The following is a 19,755-nucleotide window of genomic DNA, read 5'->3' as shown; positions in this document are numbered from 1 at the left end:
TTCCAAAACATCTGGGGTGCCAAGGTTCTCCATCACTGGCCTAGGCTATAAGAAGATTGCCAAGACCCTGAAACTGAGCTGCAGCACGGTGGCCAAGACCATACAGCGGTATAACAGGACAGGTTCCACTCAGAACAGGCCTCGCATGGTCCACCAAAGAAGTTGAGGTCACGTGCTCCGCGTCATATCCAGAGGTTGTCTTTGGGAAATAGACGTATGGGTGCTGCCAGCATTGCTGCAGAGGTTGTAGGGGTGGGGGGTCAGCCTGTCAGTCCTCAGACCATACGCCGCACACTGCATCAAATTGGTCTGCATGGCTGTCATCCCAGAAGGAAGCCTCTTCTAAAGATGATGTACAAGAAAGACCGCAAACAGTTTGCTGAAGACTAAGGTAAGTGGTATGGCAGCCTGGTTCTCTTGTATCAATCTGGTGTGGCCCCCAAGCTGAAGTCACTGCTGGCTTCTTATTTAGAAATGTTGTTACACACGGGGACAACCCTTTCTACTTCCATCATCTACTGCCACTTATTTCTCTGAGGGAAACCAATTATATATCCAAACCCTAGATGGCACTATAATATCATACATGACACGGGTCATAGATTTCAGAAGGTCAGGCTGTACTGGATGTAAGTAGGCAATCGCTAAACTAGAATTGGGATTTCTACATTACTTGCCCGGTCATTGCTTCACCTTCGGTCTCGCAAGCCACTGCAGTGAGTCAATGTTGTCCTCCTGCGAGGTGTCAGCACTGAGAGGTTTCCTGACATTCAGCACCACATTTATGGGTCGGTCCTCTCGCTGCTGTGACAAGGCGGTGCGGGTTTATCTTGCTGCATGCTTACATCAGTTCATTGTTCTAAGGCCCAACCCCCGGGCACAATGTATGACGTGGGGAACAGTTCCAGCCTCTCAGGTTTGTATTGTAGTCTGCGTCCTGCTGGGGATATTTCCCAATATGGAAGTGATAAAGAAATGAGTGATAGAGATGAGCGAGTTTTGGGTGGAGGAACCTGACTGACCTGCACCTCAACCCGATAGAACACCTTTGGGATGAATTAGAGCAGAGGCTGCAAGCCAGGCCTTCTCATCCAACATCAGTGCCTGACCCCATAAATGGAAGAATGTTCAAACATTCCCATAGACACACTCCTAAAGAATTGTTTTCATTCAGCCACATTGGAGGGTTTTCCCCATGAACGGCCTGTGTAAGGTCATGATTCAGCATCTCAATCGGATTTAGGTCCGGGCTTTGACTAGGCCGCTCCAAATCCTAAATTTTGCTTTTTATTTTTAGCCATTCAGAGGTGGACTTGTGTGTTTCGGATCATTGTCCTGCTACATAACCCAAGTGAGCTTGCAGTCAGGAACTGATGGCCGGACATTCTCCTTTAGGATTTTCTGGTAGAGCTCAGAATTCCTGGTTCCATCAATGATGGTAGGTCGTCCAGGTCCTCAAGCTGCAAAGCAGCCCCAGCCCATCCCCCTACCACCACCATGTCTGACTGTTGGGATGATGTTCTTGTTATGAAATGCTGTGTTAGTTTTATGCCAGATGTAACGGGACGCACACCTTCCAAAAAGTTCAACTTTTGTCTTATCAGTCCTCAGAATATTTGCCTAAAAGTCTTGGGGATAATCCAGATGTTTTTTGGTAAATGTGAGATGAGCCTTTGTGTTCTTTTTGCTCAGCGGTGGCTTTGGCCTTGGAACTCTCCCATGGAGGCCATTTTTGCCCAGTCTCTTTCTTATTGGTGAACCAACACTGATCTTATCTGAGGGAAGTGAGGCCTGCAGGTCTTTAGATGTTGTTCTGGGTTCTTTTATGACCTCCTGGATGAGTCCTCGTTGTGCTCTTGGAGTAATATTTGTAGGCCGGTCACTCCTGGGAAGGTTCTCCACTGTTCCAAGTTATCTCCATTTGTGGATAATGGCTCTCACCAATTGGCTGAAGTCCCAAAGTCTTAGAAATGGCTTTGTAACCCTTTCCAGACTGATACACGGCAATTACTTTGTTTCTCATCTGTTCTTGAATTTCTTTAGATCACGGCACGGTGTGTGGCTTTTTTTTTTTTTAGATGTTTTAGCGTGCTTCACTTTGCCAGACAGCTTCTATTTAAGTGATTTCTTGATTCAACAGGTCTGGCAGTAATCAGGTCTGGGTCTGGCAAGTGAAAATTAACTCAGCTTTGCAAAAAAATGTGCTGATCACAGTTTATTTATGATTTAGCAAGGAGGGGGCAATTACTTTTTCACACCACTGTATCGCTGGAGAGGGTGTGTGATGTTCTGGGAACCTTCACCCATCTAGGATGGCATCGTCCAATCACACAAAACTTTTGAAAAACAAAGACGTGCTACAGGAAAAATGTGGAATAGAATTTCTGCTAGACCCTTGGCAATATCTTGTTCACATGACACACCTCAAAAAGAACCTTTTTACATCCAGATTTTTGGGTTTTTATGATTACAGCTACATTTTTACTGCTTGTGGTTTATTGTAAGTATCATACTACATATATGTATGGGCAGACAAGAACTCATGTACACCAGATATAGTGCTGTGAAAAAGTATTTGTCCCCTTCCTGATATTTCTTTTGCATATTTTTTTTACACTCTAATCATTCAGATCATCAAACAAATGTTAATATTACAGAAAGATAACCCGAGTAAATACAGAATGCAGTTCTTATATGATGTTCGGTCCAATGTCAGGATATCCTGGAGGGCTGGATGTATAGAGTCAGGACGGGCAGTGACCTCTCACCTATGGAGAATGAGGGAGGGTTTCCTATCATATAACACCATCCCCCGACTACTACTAAAGAAAAAATACATCAACTACGAGGAATGGAAGAAATGACTCAGAATGAGAGAGATACTAATCAGACGTTCTGCAGTATGTGACGTGAACCTTCACACCCAACACAGATATCCTCAGTCTAAACATCTTAAAGTGGAGTTCCAGCTTGTTTTTTTTTTAAACACCCCCACGATGGTCACAACGAATCCAATACATTATAGCAGTGGTTTCCAAACTGCAGCCTGTGGGCCAAATGCGCGGGGGGGGGATCGCTGATTGGCACTGACTGGCATCACTGCTGAGCACTGATAGGGCGGCACTTATGGGCACCAATGAGACAGCACTGATAGGTTGCACTTATGGGCAATGATAGGCTGCACTGACTGGCATCTCCGATGGGCACTGGCATCACTGATGGGCACTGACTGGCATCACTGTTGGGCACTGTTGGGGCTGCACTGATGATCAGTGATTATCTGTACAATCTCCCCTGTGAAGAGATGCCGCTGATCAGCTCTCCTCTCCTCACAATCTGTCAGTGTGGGGAGAGGAGAGCCAATAAACGGCACTTCTGTGTTTACATGTGATCAGCTGTGATTGGACACAGGCGATCACATGGGTAGAGAGCCGCATCATTGGCTCTTTACTGAGATCAGGGTGGCGCCATGTTCCGGGGACACACAAGCGCGGTGAGATTGGGGCGATGTCATATGACGTCTTCCCAGAACGAGAGCGGATCCCGCTGTCATTTGTCTATTCGGCGGGTGGGAGGAGGTTAATTACGATCCGGACCCTCTACTTCCTCCTGCATTGAATTGTCTTGTAATTGTACGGTCTGCCCTCGTGTTGTAAACCAGTGCCACCTTTCTTCAGTCACGGCACCCTATAAAATTATGGAGAGTCTGGAGGCTCCTCATTATAAAATGTAATAATACTAAACGAATACTTTTACATAAGAAAGAAACATCCAGACATGTAGAACATCCAATGATTTATTCTTACAAAGCAAATACACTATTGTACACTGGTGGCGACTAGTATTCCGATGTTTCTCTTCTCCCAAAGTTGCTCACCCTCATTCAGCTAATGTTACATCAGTACTGAGGGGGAGGGGCAAATAAGGATGTTGTGTAGGCGCCTGATGTCCACCTTATTAATCAATGACGTCATTGGTTGTTAGGATGCCATTGGCTAGAAGCTTATTTTTTGGGAAATTTTTAGGCATTTTTCCAAGGCACCCCTGAAGAAACCTGAAGTCACCCCAGTGCCTGGGTACCCTGATAGTAAAGCGCTGTGCAAACTGCTGGTGATATATAAATCCTGTATAATAATATTAATAATGTATCTCTTATCTCATTCCCATCCCCCCTCCACTCCTCCTTCCTCTTGGGTTAGCCCCGTGTCTTTGTCTCTATGTCTACACCATATTGTACACGGTGGGGTGTTGGTAGTTGTACTTCCCGTACATTTTATGGACTTGTCTTATCCTTCTATCTGGATTTCCATTTTCAAAACTTTTTCTGAAATCAACAGAGAGAAAAAGAGGGACCCTCCAAATCATTCATCACCCCCCCCCCCACCCCCTAAGTACGAGGGTGAAAAGGGCTGTGCCCACCAGCTCCCAATCACAATTCATTTTATTGAAGTAAGATCAGTAAAAGATGGCTTCTGATTGGTCGCTCTGTGATCTGCCCATAAGCTTTTCTGCTTATGCTAGTAATCATTTGAAGGAAAGACAACTCTACTAACTGGTATTTTCCCAAAGAGCACTGGGAGTAAGGTGCATCATGATGGCGAATGAAAATGCACAGATGTTTCATTGGTCAGCCCTAATATCAGAACCAATCACGGATCAGGAAAAGGGAGATTGCACAGTGCCAGTCGTAGTCCATCCTACAAAAACACTTGAAGGACCGATCTTCATCTTCTGTGTCATCTGGCTGTTTGTGACCACACAAGTGGATCGGGGACCGTGTTCTTCATCCAGGCAGATCCCCCATCTGTTGTGTCCTGCCTCTGACCACACAAATGATTTGGGGACCATGTTCTTCACCCGGGCAGAACCCCCAACCTCTGTGTCCTGCTTTTGACCAAACAAATTAAGTGGCCACCATGTTCTTCACCCGGGCAGAACCCCAACCTCTGTGTCCTCTGTGTCCTGCCTTTGACCACAATGTTCTTTATCCAGACAGAACCCCCAACCTTTGTGTCCTGCCTTTTACCACACAAATGGAGTGGAGACCATGTTCTTTATCCAGGTAGAACCCTGTCCTCTATGTCCTGCCTTTGTCCACACAAATGGATTGGGGAGCATGTGCTTCATCCAGGCAGAACCTCATCCTCTGTGTCCTGCCTTTGACCACACAAATGGAGTGAGGACCTTTTGCCTCATTGAGACATAACCCTGTCCTCTGTGTCCTTTGTGTCCTGCCTCTGACCACACAAATGATTTGGGACCATGTTCTTCATCCAGGCAGAACCCCAACCTCTGTGTCCTGCCTTTGACCACACAAATAAAGTGGCCACAATGTTCTTCATCCAGGCAGAACCCCATCCTCTGTGTCCTTTGTGTCCTGCCTTTGACCACACAATTGAAGCAGGGACTGTGTAGTTCATCCAGGTAGAACCCTGTTCTCTGTGTCCTGCCTTTGACCACACAAATGGGGTAGGGGCCATGTTCTTCATCGAGGCAGAACCCTGTCCTCTGTGTTCTCTGCCTGTTGGAATGGGGACCACAAGCTGCATCACTACCCAGAAGAGCTGACGCTCTACATGACTTTTTCTGTGTTCCTTTCCTGATACAGCTTGATGGGCCCAGCAAGTGTCAGAAGGTGACAACATCTCCTCTCATAGAGCGACAGTCCTGAGTAAGTTTCTGGGGGCCGAGTCCTTCACACCGCTACACTCTGACTTCTCCAATATGGACCCACAACATGACCAATGGGAACGTCCAGGGTGACCCTTGTGGCCGTGTCCGCAGCCCTGATACCCCCCTAGGGAAAGGAGACAGAGATATGAGAAATCATGTGACACGGGGAGGGGGGACACACTGGGGAGATCCCCCTCCATCCACTTACCTGGCATTGTGCCTCCACATCCACAGCGAGCGTCCTTCTGACCTCCACTGGAGCAGAACGTACAGCAGTGGTAGATACCGGGGTGGGAGCGCGGGGTGCCTTTCACTGTCACATTAAAGGGGGATCCCTGGAGGAAGACAATGACAGATATTAACCCCTTCAAGTCTCGTTACCTTCTATACAACAGAGCAAAAAAAGTAGTTTTACTGTAAATAGAAAGTATACATTTTGTTCTGCATGTTTAGAATTACTCGGATGTTTCTTTTTATTATTATTTTTTTCCACATTTTCTTGTAATGTGAAAAAAAAAAAAAACAGATGAAAGCAAAAAAAAAAAAGAATAATGGTAAAAAAAATTTGAAATAAAAAAACACGAAAAATATTAGCTAAGGTGAGAAGGTGAGGAAGGAGCTAATGGACCAATTGGTATTTTTCTATCTTCTCTCTTTTAGGGTAATTCGGGCTGATTAGGGTTAACTGAGGGTCAATAAGGGGTTAAATATCAATACATCTTCAGATAAACTTGTACGGTTTCTGGAAGGTTCTGAATGCGATGGGGCTGCAGCGGCAGCTATTTCCAGTGCAGCCCCAACACATAGACGAGGTCCAATGCCTGGCTTTCTATGGTGTCAGGTCACGTTCAGCAAGGGTCACTGGTGTGAACGGGGCTATAAGGGATGTCACATGCAGTGGAAAGGTCACGCCTCGGATCTACAATACATACATAGGAAATAGTAAATACAAAACGACACATTGTTACATTGTATTACTGGGTGACACTTGTAGACTTTCTGCAAGTGTCTCTTTACACAGCAGGAGCGGCATTTTGACAGCTGGTGATTGGTGCTGCAGGGGGGGAGGAGCTGGATGTAAGAGATACAGAATGCTTCTTTGTCAGCACATGAACTGATTGGCTCCTTGTACTGCTTCTCCCTCCTCTAGTCTGAGTTCTGCTGTACGGGGACTACAAGAGGCGGATACTAAGTCAAATACAAGGACTTAACCACCTGCCTACCGGGGACTGTCACCCCCTTTCCTGACCAGATCAACTTTCAGCTTTCAGCGCTGTCCCATTTTGAATGACAATTACTCAGTCATGCTACACTGTACTCATATACAATTGTTATCATTTCTTTCACATAAAATAGAGACTTATTTTGGTGATATGTAACTAGTTGCCGACCGGCCGCCGCAGTTCCACTGCGGCAAGTTGGCTCCCCTCCTGCGCGAATCACCATCATTGTATGCTGGGCGCGTGGACGCACGTGCCTATTCACAAGCGGGGGAGCCAACCAGCAGGTCCGGCAGACGCCCGCGATCGCTCAAAAAACAGGCAGAACGGGGATCTGTCAGATCCCCTGTTCTGTCAGGGGAGGAGAGACAGATCGTCTGTTCCTAGTGATCGGGAACAGCGATCTCTCTCCTCCTCCAGTCAGTCCCCTCCCCCCGACAGTTAGCAACACCTCCCAGGGAACACTTAACCCCTTGATCGCCCCCCTAGTGTTAACCCCTTCACTGCCAGTGACATTTATACAGTAATCAGTGGCTATTTATAGCTCTGATCGCTGTATAAATGTCACTGGTCCCAGAAAAGTGTCTGATCTATCCACTGCAATGTCGCAGTAGCGCAGAAAATTGCAGATCACCACCATTACTAGTAAAAAAATAATAATAATAATAAAAATGCCATAAATCTATCCCATATTTTGTAGACGCTATACATTTTGCCCAAACCAATCAATATACGCTTATTGCGATTTTTTTTTTACCATAAATAGAAGAATATATATCGGCCTAAACTGAGGAAGAAATTAGTTATTTTTACATTTTTTTGGGATATTTATTATATCAAAAAGTAAAAAATATATTTATTTTTTCTAAAATTGTCGCTCTTCTTTTGTTTATAGTGTAAAAAATAAAAACCGCAGAGGTGATCAAATACCACCAAAAGAAACCTCTATTTGTGGGGAAAATTTGTGCGTCCAGCAGTGAGTGCCGCCCGTGTCCAGCAGTGAGTGCCGCCCGTGTCCAGCAGTGAGTGCACCGCCCGCGTCCAGCAGTGAGTGCCGCCCGCGTCCAGCAGTGAGTGCACCGCCCGCGTCCAGCAGTGAGTGCACCGCCCGCGTCCAGCAGTGAGTGCACCGCCCGCGTCCAGCAGTGAGTGCCGCCCGTGTCCAGCAGTGAGTGCCGCCCGTGTCCAGCAGTGAGTGCACCGCCCGCGTCCAGCAGTGAGTGCCGCCCGTGTCCAGCAGTGAGTGCACCGCCCGCGTCCAGCAGTGAGTGCCGCCCGTGTCCAGCAGTGAGTGCACCGCCCGCGTCCAGCAGTGAGTGCCGCCCACGTCCAGCAGTGAGTGCGCCGCCCGCGTCCAGCAGTGAGTGCCGCCCGCGTCCAGCAGTGAGTGCCGCCCGCGTCCAGCAGTGAGTGCACCGCCCGCGTCCAGCAGTGAGTGCACCGCCCGTGTCCAGCAGTGAGTGCCGCCCGCATCCAGCAGTGAGTGCCGCCCGCATCCAGCAGTGAGTGCCGCCCGTGTCCAGCAGTGAGTGCACCGCCCGCGTCCAGCAGTGAGTGCCGCCCGCGTCCAGCAGTGAGTGCACCGCCCGCGTCCAGCAGTGAGTGCCACCCGCGTCCAGCAGTGAGTGCCGCCCGCGTTCAGCAGTGAGTGCACCGCCCGCGTTCAGCAGTGAGTGCACCGCCCGCGTCCAGCAGTGAGTGCACCGCCCGCGTCCAGCAGTGAGTGCCGCCCGCATCCAGCAGTGAGTGCCGCCCGCGTTCAGCAGTGAGTGCACCGCCCATGTCCAGCAGTGAGTGCACCGCCCGTGTCCAGCAGTGAGTGCCGCCCGCGTCCAGCAGTGAGTGCACTGCTCGTGTCCAGCAGAGAGTGTTGCCCGCGTACAGCAGTGAGTGCACCGCCCACGTCCAGCAGTGAGTGCACCGCCCACGTCCAGCAGTGGGTGTCGCCCGCGTCCAGCAGTGAGTGCCGCCCGCGTCCAGCAGTGAGTGCCGCCCACGTCCAGCAGTGAGTGCCGCCCGCGTCCAGCAGTGAGTGCCGCCCGTGTCCAGCAGTGAGTGCCGCCCGTGTCCATCAGTGAGTGCACCGCCCGCGTCCAGCAGTTAGTGCCGCCCGTGTCCATCAGTGAGTGCACCGCCCGCGTCCAGCAGTGAGTGCCGCCCGTGTCCAGCAGTGAGTGCACCGCCCGCGTCCAGCAGTGAGTGCCGCCCGTGTCCAGCAGTGAGTGCACCACCCGCGTCCAGCAGTGAGTGCACCGCCCGCGTCCAGCAGTGAGTGCACCGCCCGCGTCCAGCAGTGAGTGCACCGCCCGCGTCCAGCAGTGAGTGCCGCCCGCGTCCAGCAGTGAGTGCACCGCCCGCGTCCAGCAGTGAGTGCACCGCCCGCGTCCAGCAGTGAGTGCCGCCCGCGTCCAGCAGTGAGTGCGCCGCCCGCGTCCAGCAGTGAGTGCCGTCCGCGTCCAGCAGTGAGTGCCGCCCGCGTCCAGCAGTGAGTGCGCCGCCCGCGTCCAGCAGTGAGTGCGCCGCCCGCGTCCAGCAGTGAGTGCCGCCCGCGTCCAGCAGTGAGTGCCGCCCGCGTCCAGCAGTGAGTGCCGCCCGCGTCCAGCAGTGAGTGCACCGCCCGCGTCCAGCAGTGAGTGCTGCCCGCGTCCAGCAGTGAGTGCACCGCCCGCGTCCAGCAGTGAGTGCCGCCCGCGTCCAGCAGTGAGTGCCGTCCGCGTCCAGCAGTGAGTGCACCGCCCGCGTCCAGCAGTGAGTGCACCACCCGTGTCCAGCAGTGAGTGCCGCCCACGTCCAGCAGTGAGTGCACCACCCGTGTCCAGCAGTGAGTGTTGCCCGCGTCCAGCAGTGAGTGCACCACCCGCGTCCAGCAGTGAGTGCACCGCCCGTGTCCAGCAGTGAGTGCACCGCCCACGTCCAGCAGTGAGTGCACCGCCCGCGTCCAGCAGTGGGTGTCGCCCATGTCCAGCAGTGAGTGCCGCCCGCGTCCAGCAGTGAGTGCCGCCCGCGTCCAGCAGTGAGTGCACCACCCCGTGTCCAGCAGTGAGTGTTGCCCGCGTCCAGCAGTGAGTGCACCGCCCATGTCCAGCAGTGAATGCCGCCCGCATCCAGCAGTGAGTGCGGCCCGCGTCCAGCAGTGAGTGCACCGCCCGTGTCCAGCAGTGAGTGCACCGCCCGCGTCCAGCAGTGAGTGCCGCCTGTGTCCAGCAGTGAGTGCACCGCCCGTGTCCAGCAGTGAGTGCACCGCCCGTGTCCAGCAGTGAGTGCACCGCCCGTGTCCAGCAGTGAGTGCACCGCCCGCGTCCAGCAGTGAGTGCACCGCCCGCGTCCAGCAGTGAGTGCCGCCCGCGTCCAGCAGTGAGTGCCGCCTGTGTCCAGCAGTGAGTTCACCGCCCGTGTCCAGCAGTGAGTGCACCGCCCGTGTCCAGCAGTGAGTGCCGCCCGTGTCCAGCAGTGAGTGCACCGCCCGTGTCCAGCAGTGAGTGCACCGCCCGTGTCCAGCAGTGAGTGCCGCCCGTGTCCAGCAGTGAGTGCCGCCCGCGTCCAGCAGTGAGTGCTGCCCGCGTCCAGCAGTGAGTGCACCGCCCGCGTCCAGCAGTGAGTGCTGCCCGCGTCCAGCAGTGAGTGCACCGCCCGCGTCCAGCAGTGAGTGCCGCCCGCGTCCAGCAGTGAGTGCCGCCCGCGTCCAGCAGTGAGTGCACCGCCCGCGTCCAGCAGTGAGTGCACCACCCGTGTCCAGCAGTGAGTGCCGCCCACGTCCAGCAGTGAGTGCACCACCCGTGTCCAGCAGTGAGTGTTGCCCGCGTCCAGCAGTGAGTGCACCACCCGCGTCCAGCAGTGAGTGCACCGCCCGTGTCCAGCAGTGAGTGCACCGCCCACGTCCAGCAGTGAGTGCACTGCCCGCGTCCAGCAGTGGGTGTCGCCCGCGTCCAGCAGTGAGTGCCGCCCGCGTCCAGCAGTGAGTGCACCGCCCCGTGTCCAGCAGTGAGTGTTGCCCGCGTCCAGCAGTGAGTGCACCGCCCATGTCCAGCAGTGAATGCCGCCCGCATCCAGCAGTGAGTGCGGCCCGCGTCCAGCAGTGAGTGCACCGCCCGTGTCCAGCAGTGAGTGCACCGCCCGCGTCCAGCAGTGAGTGCCGCCTGTGTCCAGCAGTGAGTGCACCGCCCGTGTCCAGCAGTGAGTGCACCGCCCGTGTCCAGCAGTGAGTGCACCGCCCGCGTCCAGCAGTGAGTGCCGCCTGTGTCCAGCAGTGAGTGCACCGCCCGTGTCCAGCAGTGAGTGCACCGCCCGTGTCCAGCAGTGAGTGCCGCCCGCGTCCAGCAGTGAGTGCCGCCTGTGTCCAGCAGTGAGTTCACCGCCCGTGTCCAGCAGTGAGTGCACCGCCCGTGTCCAGCAGTGAGTGCCGCCCGTGTCCAGCAGTGAGTGCACCGCCCGTGTCCAGCAGTGAGTGCCGCCCGCGTCCAGCAGTGAGTGCACCGCCCGTGTCCAGCAGTGAGTGCACCGCCCACGTCCAGCAGTGAGTGCACCGCCCGCGTCCAGCAGTGAGTGCACCGCCCGCGTCCAGCAGTGAGTGCCGCCCGTGTCCAGCAGTGAGTGCCGCCCGTGTCCAGCAGTGAGTGCACCGCCCGTGTCCAGCAGTGAGTGCACCGCCCGTGTCCAGCAGTGAGTGCACCGCCCGTGTCCAGCAGTGAGTGCACCGCCCGCGTCCAGCAGTGAGTGCCGCCCGTGTCCAGCAGTGAGTGCCGCCCGTGTCCAGCAGTGAGTGCACCGCCCGTGTCCAGCAGTGAGTGCCGCCCGTGTCCAGCAGTGAGTGCACCGCCCGTGTCCAGCAGTGAGTGCCGCCCGTGTCCAGCAGTGAGTGCACCGCCCGTGTCCAGCAGTGAGTGCACCGCCCGTGTCCAGCAGTGAGTGCCGCCCGTGTCCAGCAGTGAGTGCACCGCCCGTGTCCAGCAGTGAGTGCCACCCGTGTCCAGCAGTGAGTGCCGCCCGTGTCCAGCAGTGAGTGCCGCCCGTGTCCAGCAGTGAGTGCACCGCCCGTGTCCAGCAGTGAGTGCACCGCCCGTGTCCAGCAGTGAGTGCACCGCCCGTGTCCAGCAGTGAGTGCACCGCCCGTGTCCAGCAGTGAGTGCACCGCCCGTGTCCAGCAGTGAGTGCCGCCCGTGTCCAGCAGTGAGTGCACCGCCCGTGTCCAGCAGTGAGTGCCGCCCGTGTCCAGCAGTGAGTGCACCGCCTGCGTCCAGCAGATATGTAGAATAATACATATCGGCCTAAACTCAGGAAGACTTTTTTTTATATATATTTTGGATATGTTTTATAACAAAAAGTAAAAATAGTTTTTTGTTTTTTTAAATTGTCGCTCATTTTTTTGTTTAAAGTGCAAAAATTAAAAACCGCAGAGGTGATCAAATACCACCAGAAGAAAGCTCTGTTTGTGGGGAAAAAAGGACATAAAAAAAAAAAATGGCCTGGTCATTAAGGGGGTAAATCCTTCCGGGGCTGAAGTGGTTAATGATGTATTAATGATTACAGAGCTGCATTCATTTGAGTCTTTTATATCTGACCGGAGTTCAGCTTTAGGTTCTGTGATGGTTGAAGACATATATGACTGTGGAGGAGGGGTGATCAGAGAGAATCGGAGGTCATGTGACAAAGAACACCGTTGTCTCACCTTGATGTGACGGCCTTTTACACACACGCTGACCGACAGCTGTCCCACCTCTGTGGGGGTGTAGGAGATCTGGAAGGTTCCGTCATGGTTATCCTGGATGGAGGGTTGGAGAGCTCTGCCAGACAGAAAACAGAAAACATTTACAGGAGGGTCAGTACTGTAGAAGAGAGGGTTCTAATTGTAGGGATTGGGGTCCTCTCAGTAGGAGGAGGGTCTTCATTGTAGGGGTTGGGGTCTGAACAGTAGGAAGAGGGTCTTCATTGTAGGGGTTGGGGTCCTCTCAGTAGGAGGAGGGTCTTCATTGTAGGGATTGGGGTCCTCACAGTAGGAGGAGGGTCTTCATTGTAGGGATTGGGGTCCTCACAGTAGGAGGAGGGTCTTCATTGTAGGGATTGGGGTCCTCACAGTAGGAGGAGGGTCTTCATTGTAGGGATTGGGGTCCTCACAGTAGGAGGAGGGTCTTCATTGTAGGGGTTGGGGTCCTCACAGTAGGAGGAGGGTCTTCATTGTAGGGGTTGGGGTCCTCACAGTAGGAGGAGGGTCTTTATTGTAGGGATTGGGGTCCTCACAGTAGGAGGAGGGTCTTCATTGTAGGGATTGGGGTCCTCACAGTAGGAGGAGGGTCTTCATTGTAGGGATTGGGGTCCTCACAGTAGGAGGAGGGTCTTCATTGTAGGGATTGGGGTCCTCACAGTAGGAGGAGGGTCTTCATTGTAGGGATTGGGGTCTTCACAATAGGAGGAGGGTCTTCATTGTAGGGTTTGGGGTCCTCTCAGTAGGAGTAGGGTCTTTATTGTAGGGATTGGGGTCCTCGCAGTAGGAGGAGGGTCTTCATTGTAGGGGTTGGGGTCTTAACAATAGGTGGTGGGTCTGCACAGAGAAGAGAGCCAATAACTGGCTGCTGTATGCTCATAATCAGGGCACTGATTATCAGTGTCCTGATTATCAGTGCTGCCAATCAGTGCCCACAAGTGCTACCAATCAGTGCCTCCTCATCAGTGTCACCTATCAGTGCCCATCAGTGCTGCCTATCAGTGCCCATCAGTGCAGCCCCATCAGTGCCCATTAGTACCGCCTATAAGTGCCCATCAGTGAGGGAGAAAAAATACCTGTTTGCAAAATTTTATAGCAAACTATGAAAAACGTTTTTAGTTTTGTTTTTTTGTTTTCAAAAAGTAAAAAATAACCCAGAGGTGATTACATACCACCAAAAGAAAGCTCTATTTGTGTGAAATAGATAAATGATAATGATAATGATAAAAAATGTAGTTTGGTTACAATGTTACATGACCGCACAATTGTCATTCAAAGTGTGAGAGCGCTGGAAGATGAAAATTGTCCTGGGCAGGAAGGGGGTGAAAGTGCCGGTATTGAGGGGGTTAAAGAAATGAACGGTCTAATGACAGGGTCTCATTAATGACAGTCCCTGCTGGCAATGTCTCTCTTATATCCCGTCTCATCTGGCCATCACTGGACCTGCAATGTTGTAATCTGATCTCCCTGAACCTCCTAAACTGGAATCTCATCTCCCTGAACCTCCAATACTGATCTCCCTGGACCTCCAATACTGATCTCCCTGGACCTCCAATACTGATCTCCCTGGATCTCCAATACTGATCTCCCTGGACCTCCAATACTGATCTCCCTGGACCTCCAATACTGATCTCCCTGGATCTCCAATACTGATCTCCCTGGACCTCCCAATACTGATCTCCCTGGACCTCCAATACTGATCTCCCTGGACCTCCAATACTGATCTCCCTGGACCTCCAATACTGATCTCCCTGGGCCTCCAATACTGATCTCCCTGGGCCTCCAATACTGATCTCCCTGGGCCTCCAATACTGATCTCCCTGGACCTCCAATACTGATCTCCCTGGACCTCCAATACTGATCTCCCTGGACCTCCAATACTGATCTCCCTGGACCTCCAATACTGATCTCCCTGGACCTCCAATACTGATCTCCCTGGACCTCCAATACTGATCTCCCTGGACCTCCAATACTGATCTCCCTGGACCTCCAATACTGATCTCCCTGGACCTCCAATACTGATCTCCCTGGACCTCCAATACTGATCTCCCTGGACCTCTAATACTGAACTCCCTGGACCTCCAATACTGATCTCCCTGGACCTCCAATACTGATCTCCCTGGTTGGGTTGTATGTATACGTCAGTATAACCAGGACAGAGCTGACCTAGGTGTCCTCTCACCTGCCGGACTCTTTGTGTAAAATGGTGACTCTCGGCTGTTCCCGCGGCTCCTCCACTTTGTTCTTAGAGATGACGGTGAAGCTACATAGAGCACCCAATGAGCCGGAGTGGAGCCCTGGAGATACAGATAATGTACATTGAGCAGTGCAATATGAAGGTTAAAATATCTCTGCGTCTAAGCGAAGGGTAATATCCAGATATGAAGCTTTACTCCTTACAGAACTGGACCTCTAATGCCGCGTACACACGAGCGGACTTTACGGCAGACTTTGCCCGGCGGACTTTTCGACGGACTTTACGACGGACTTTCTGAATGAACGGACTTGCCTACACACAATCAACCAAAGTCCGACAAATTTGTACGTGATGACGTATGACCGGACTAAAACAAGGAAGTTCATAGCCAGTAGCCAATAGCTGCCCTAGCGTGGCTTTTTGTCCGTCAAACTAGCATACAGACGAGCGAACTTTTCCACCGGACTCGAGTCCGTCGGATAGATTTGAAACATGTTTCAAATCTAAGTCCGTCCAACTTTTGAGAAAAACAAAGTCCGCTGGAGCCCACACGATCAAATTGTCCGACGAAATCCCGTTCGCCGGGCAAAGTCTGCCGTAAAGTCCGCTCGTGTGTACGCGGCATAAGAGACTGGTAGGTGGTTGAAGTGATTGTGTATCTGATTAGAAGATATAAAAATCACCAGCACTCCAAATAGATGTGCATCACATATTAATTGTGAAGAAAAAGTGTCATATAAGTCAAAAGGGTACCAAAGTGCAATAAAAACATATTAATTGTGGGAAGCCAATAATGTAAGCGCTGGATCAGCCGGTGTGGCCTCCACTCAGAGGGTGGGTTCGGGAGTGCTACATAGCGTGACCATTGTCCAGCCATGGTGAAACTGGTAAAATTTGGTTTCTGCATACTGGCTGGATATGCTAATATTGGGGAACTGAGAGGGTATGTTTGAGGCACTTTTTCTCTTAGATTATTTCTATGTTTGTTGCTTCACACATGTAGCACCCTCCTAGTTAAGTTGCTAGTTATGTTAGGTAAATTTAGTTCTTTTAGCTCTACGGTGATCAGTTGAGCATCTTGTGATTTTTTTGGGCTGTTCTGTGTCTCGCTGGTTGCAGATAAGACAGCCTGAATGTTGTCCCAGCCAATCCCTGGAGGAGGGTGTCCAGTAGGTGGCTGGGAGGGAACATAAATAGTTTGAGCCTGTCAGGAGCATCTAGTGCTCCTGCTCCTCATTCCAGCATCCTGGTTTTGGCTGTGGCATTCTCCTTGTCTGTCTCTCCACCTACAAGGTGATTAATGTAGGCAGTCTCTGGGTGGAGACCAAACCTGATTTCCTGCTCGCCCCCACCCCCTTTCCTGACCGGCCGGGCTGCGTGCTCGGATCGGGGTCTGGTATGGATTTTGGGGGGACCCCCACGCCGGGTTCCCCTTAAAGTTCCATACCAGACCTAAGGGCCTGGGATGCCCCCTGCGCTCGCCGCAATAGGAAAATTTGTTTTTCCTATTGCAGCGAGTGCAAGATGCAGTACCCTGCTCCTCCGTCGTATCTGGTCCATCGGACCAGCATACAGACGAACGGGCTTTCCGTCAGGAACTGTGTCCAGGGGAGTTACGACGTAAAGATTTGAAGCAAGTTTCAAATCTAAAGTACGTCGGATTTCCGACTGAAACGGTCCATCGGAAGTCCGATGGAGACCACACACGGTCAGATTGTCCGCCGGATTTGGTCCGGCGTCATCCATCGGACTTTTGTAGGTGAAAAATCCGACCGTGTGTACACGGCATTACTGTGGAAGGAACCTTGGGGAAAAAACAGTGGACCTTTTATGGGGATGACACCTACATCTAATTCATACGTTTTTAATTAGACATACCCTCCCCCCACCCTTCTCTACTATACAAGAACCCTGTGCTGAGCTGTGTGGCTGTGATGAGGGGTGTGGCTGTGAAGAGGAGTGTGGCTGTTACTCAGCTCTGCAAGCACAGAGCGTTTGAGTGGGAGGGCAGGAAACAGTATTTCCACCAATAGTTTTCACCAATGGTAACAGTTATTTTAAGGCATATCCATGCAAAATTCAGCCATAAATCCTACATGTTGGGGACTATAAGGGGATAAGAAAAAGTTTTAAGACTTCAAATGGGGTTTAAACCAATAATCTGATTGGTTGATAACTTACTTCTCTTTTCCACACTTCTGCAGCATAGTCTCTGAAATCTCACCTTGCCCTTTGACCTCGCACCTGTCGGGGTCGACCCCTCCTCTCTGCACAGCACCGTACACTTGGTAACCTTGGCACAGCCCCGCTTCTTCCAGTGGACTGAATCGGATACTGACGGGCTCCACTTGTTCCGGCTTGCTACGATCCCCATGGCTGAGATCTTTGAGGCGGCTCAGTGCCAGGACCTTGGCGCGCACAATATGGTGGTCGGGCCCACAGTGTAGGAGGCCTCGGGTAAAGCTGGTGGCGGTACGGAGGTCTGAGAGTTGCTGATGGACCCGAGCTTTCTGTAGGTTCAAGCCCTGCTCCTTCCGATGAACTTCCTCATCAATGTCTCGCAGGAGGCGGAGTCTGTGCTCTTGGACAGCCTGTATATACCCCTCAGTGAAGACCTCTACCTCCTCCCGCAGCATATCCGCCCTCTGCCTCAGGTCTTCCCCCACCCTGTAAACAGCATTCAGAGTCTTCTCCAGGCCCTCCAGCTGTGGATCCCACTTTATTAAGGCTCCTCGGAGCTGCTCCTTGTGCTTCACCGCCACCTCCACCACGGGGCGCAGCTCATGTCCATGGTGCTTGAGGAGAGCGCAATCCCGGCATGAGGGAACCGCACAGACCTCACAGAATAAGCCCAGCTCCTCCAATGGATGGAGAGAACAGTACGGTGCCGGAGATAGTGAGGAGCCAGGGGGAAGGTCCCTGAGGAGCAACAGGCAATGAGCCGCTGTTCTCTTCTGCCGCCTGTGTGGAGGGAGAATAAAATGACCATTAATGTCCTTCTATCACTCAACCCTCACCTCACATCTAAAAATGAAGTGTGAAAAACTATGAAAAATAATTTTTTAAGAAACAAGTCCGACATACAATATTTCTACAATGATGGGTTTATATAATAATACAACCATCAGTCCCTCCCCTCATGCCAAGGTACTAGGTGTATTCCTAGACTCTGACCTGTCCTTTTAGCCTCAAATTCAACCACTGTCCAAATCGTCCAGACTTCACCTCCGAAACATCTCCAAAATGCGCCCCTTTCTAACCGACCACTAAGCAACTTTTTCACTCCCTTGACTAACTCCCTCCTCATTGGCCTACCTCTCCACAAGCTATCCCCTCTTCATTCTATCATGAATGCCTCTGCCAGACTCATCTACCTTACCAACCGTTCAGTGTCCCCCACTCCTCTCTGCCAATCCCTCCACTGGTGTCCCATTGCCCAAAGAATAAAATTCAAAACACTAACAATAACATACAAAGCCATTCACAATTCTGCCCCGACATACATCACCAATCTCATTTCCAAATATCACCTAAACCGTCCTCTCCGCTCCTCCCAAGATCTTCTGCTCTCAAGCTCCCTTGTCTCCTCCCATGCTCGTCTCCAGGACTTCTCCAGAGCCTCTCCTATCCTCTGGAATGCACTACCCCAATCTGTCCGGTTATCTTCTACTTTGTCTACTTTTAGGCAAACCCAGAAAACTCGTCTCTTCAGGGTGGCCTATCCTGCCTCCAGCTAACAACCAAATCTTCTACTTACCCCAAATCTTCTACTTCTACGTTCATCCCTCACAGTCTCTACCTTTTGTTTCACCAGCCCCTCCCGCTTAGATTGTAAACTCGAAGGAGCAGGGCTCCTCTAACCCTATTGTTTTGAATTGTACTGTTGGTGTAGTGTCTCCCTACATTGTAAAGCGCTGCGCACACTGTTGGTACTATATAAAAATATATGCTTCCTGGTAAGGCTACTATTTTTGTTACAAAGTTACAGTTTTGTATTATTTCCTGTAAGTAAGTATTTATTTGGTGCCGTATTATTGATAATGAAGCAGAAGTTGGAATGTGTGTGAGTAAAGGGGAAGTGTGTATTCTGTGTAGTCGGGTTTGCATTCAAGGCGTACCGCGCTGTCACCACACAGACCACCGCAACCACAGACACCCAGCACCTCGCAGTGTACAGATACACCCTTCGTGGTATTATCCTCACCCCCTTCCCCTTCTTTGTATACAATTGTGGCTTTGGGTAAAAAAAAGGCTCTTGTTTTTAAGCTGATGTTTAATCTGCTCATATTTGCCTTCCCTGGTAACCCCCTCCCCCATCCCCATCAACAAATGAATATCAACTTTAAATGCAAGCTTTCCATTTTAGTTACACACTTTATTTTAGTCCCAGTGATGTCGTCACTGGGTCTCTATAGTTCTCTATGGAAAACAGAGGACAGAATAAGACTTGGGAAACAATACCTTAATAAATCACCAGGATCGGATGGCTTGCACCCAAGGGTACTTAGGGAACTCAGTCAAGTAATTGCCAGACCATTGTTCCTAATTTTCTACAGACTGGAATGGTACCAGCTGATTGGAGAAAAGCCAATGTAGCACCAATATTTAAAAAGGGCCCAAAATACATCCCTGGGAATTACAGACCAGTTAGCCTAACATCAATAGTATGTAAACTCTTGGAGGGGATGATAAGGGACTATATACAAAATTTTAGTAATGAGAACGGTATCATTGGCAGTAATCAGCATGGATTCATGAAGAATCATTCTTGCCAAACCAATCTATTAACCTTCTATGAGGAGGTGAGTTGCCATCTAGATAAAGGAAGGCCCGTAGACGTGGTGTATCTGGATTTTGCAAAAGCATTTGACACAGTTCCCCATAAACGTTTACTGTACAAAATAAGGTCAGTTGGCATGGACCATAGGGTGAGTACATGGATTGAAAACTGGCTACAAGGGCGAGTT

General features: G+C 51.4%; 1 protein-coding gene across 1 annotated transcript in view; it reads right to left on the bottom strand.

Moving 5' to 3' along the window:
* LOC141129502 (E3 ubiquitin-protein ligase TRIM45-like) overlaps positions 1-19,755 on the bottom strand; it is a 48,281-nt gene continuing 28,526 nt past the window's right edge. The window contains exons 2-6 of the mRNA XM_073617574.1: positions 17,013-17,749; positions 14,774-14,888; positions 12,559-12,673; positions 5,882-6,008; positions 1-5,797 (exon numbers count right to left, since the gene is read on the bottom strand). Coding sequence (XP_073473675.1) covers positions 5,652-5,797; positions 5,882-6,008; positions 12,559-12,673; positions 14,774-14,888; positions 17,013-17,749 — 1,240 coding nt within the window. The 3' untranslated portion in view covers positions 1-5,651. The remainder of the gene's footprint in view (positions 5,798-5,881; positions 6,009-12,558; positions 12,674-14,773; positions 14,889-17,012; positions 17,750-19,755) is intronic.

Source organism: Aquarana catesbeiana, linkage group LG02 (assembly GCF_042186555.1).
Source record: "Aquarana catesbeiana isolate 2022-GZ linkage group LG02, ASM4218655v1, whole genome shotgun sequence".
NCBI lineage: Eukaryota > Metazoa > Chordata > Amphibia > Anura > Ranidae > Aquarana > Aquarana catesbeiana.
The sequence above is the reverse complement of the archived record's forward strand: the minus strand, read 5'-3'. Positions and strand labels throughout refer to the sequence as shown.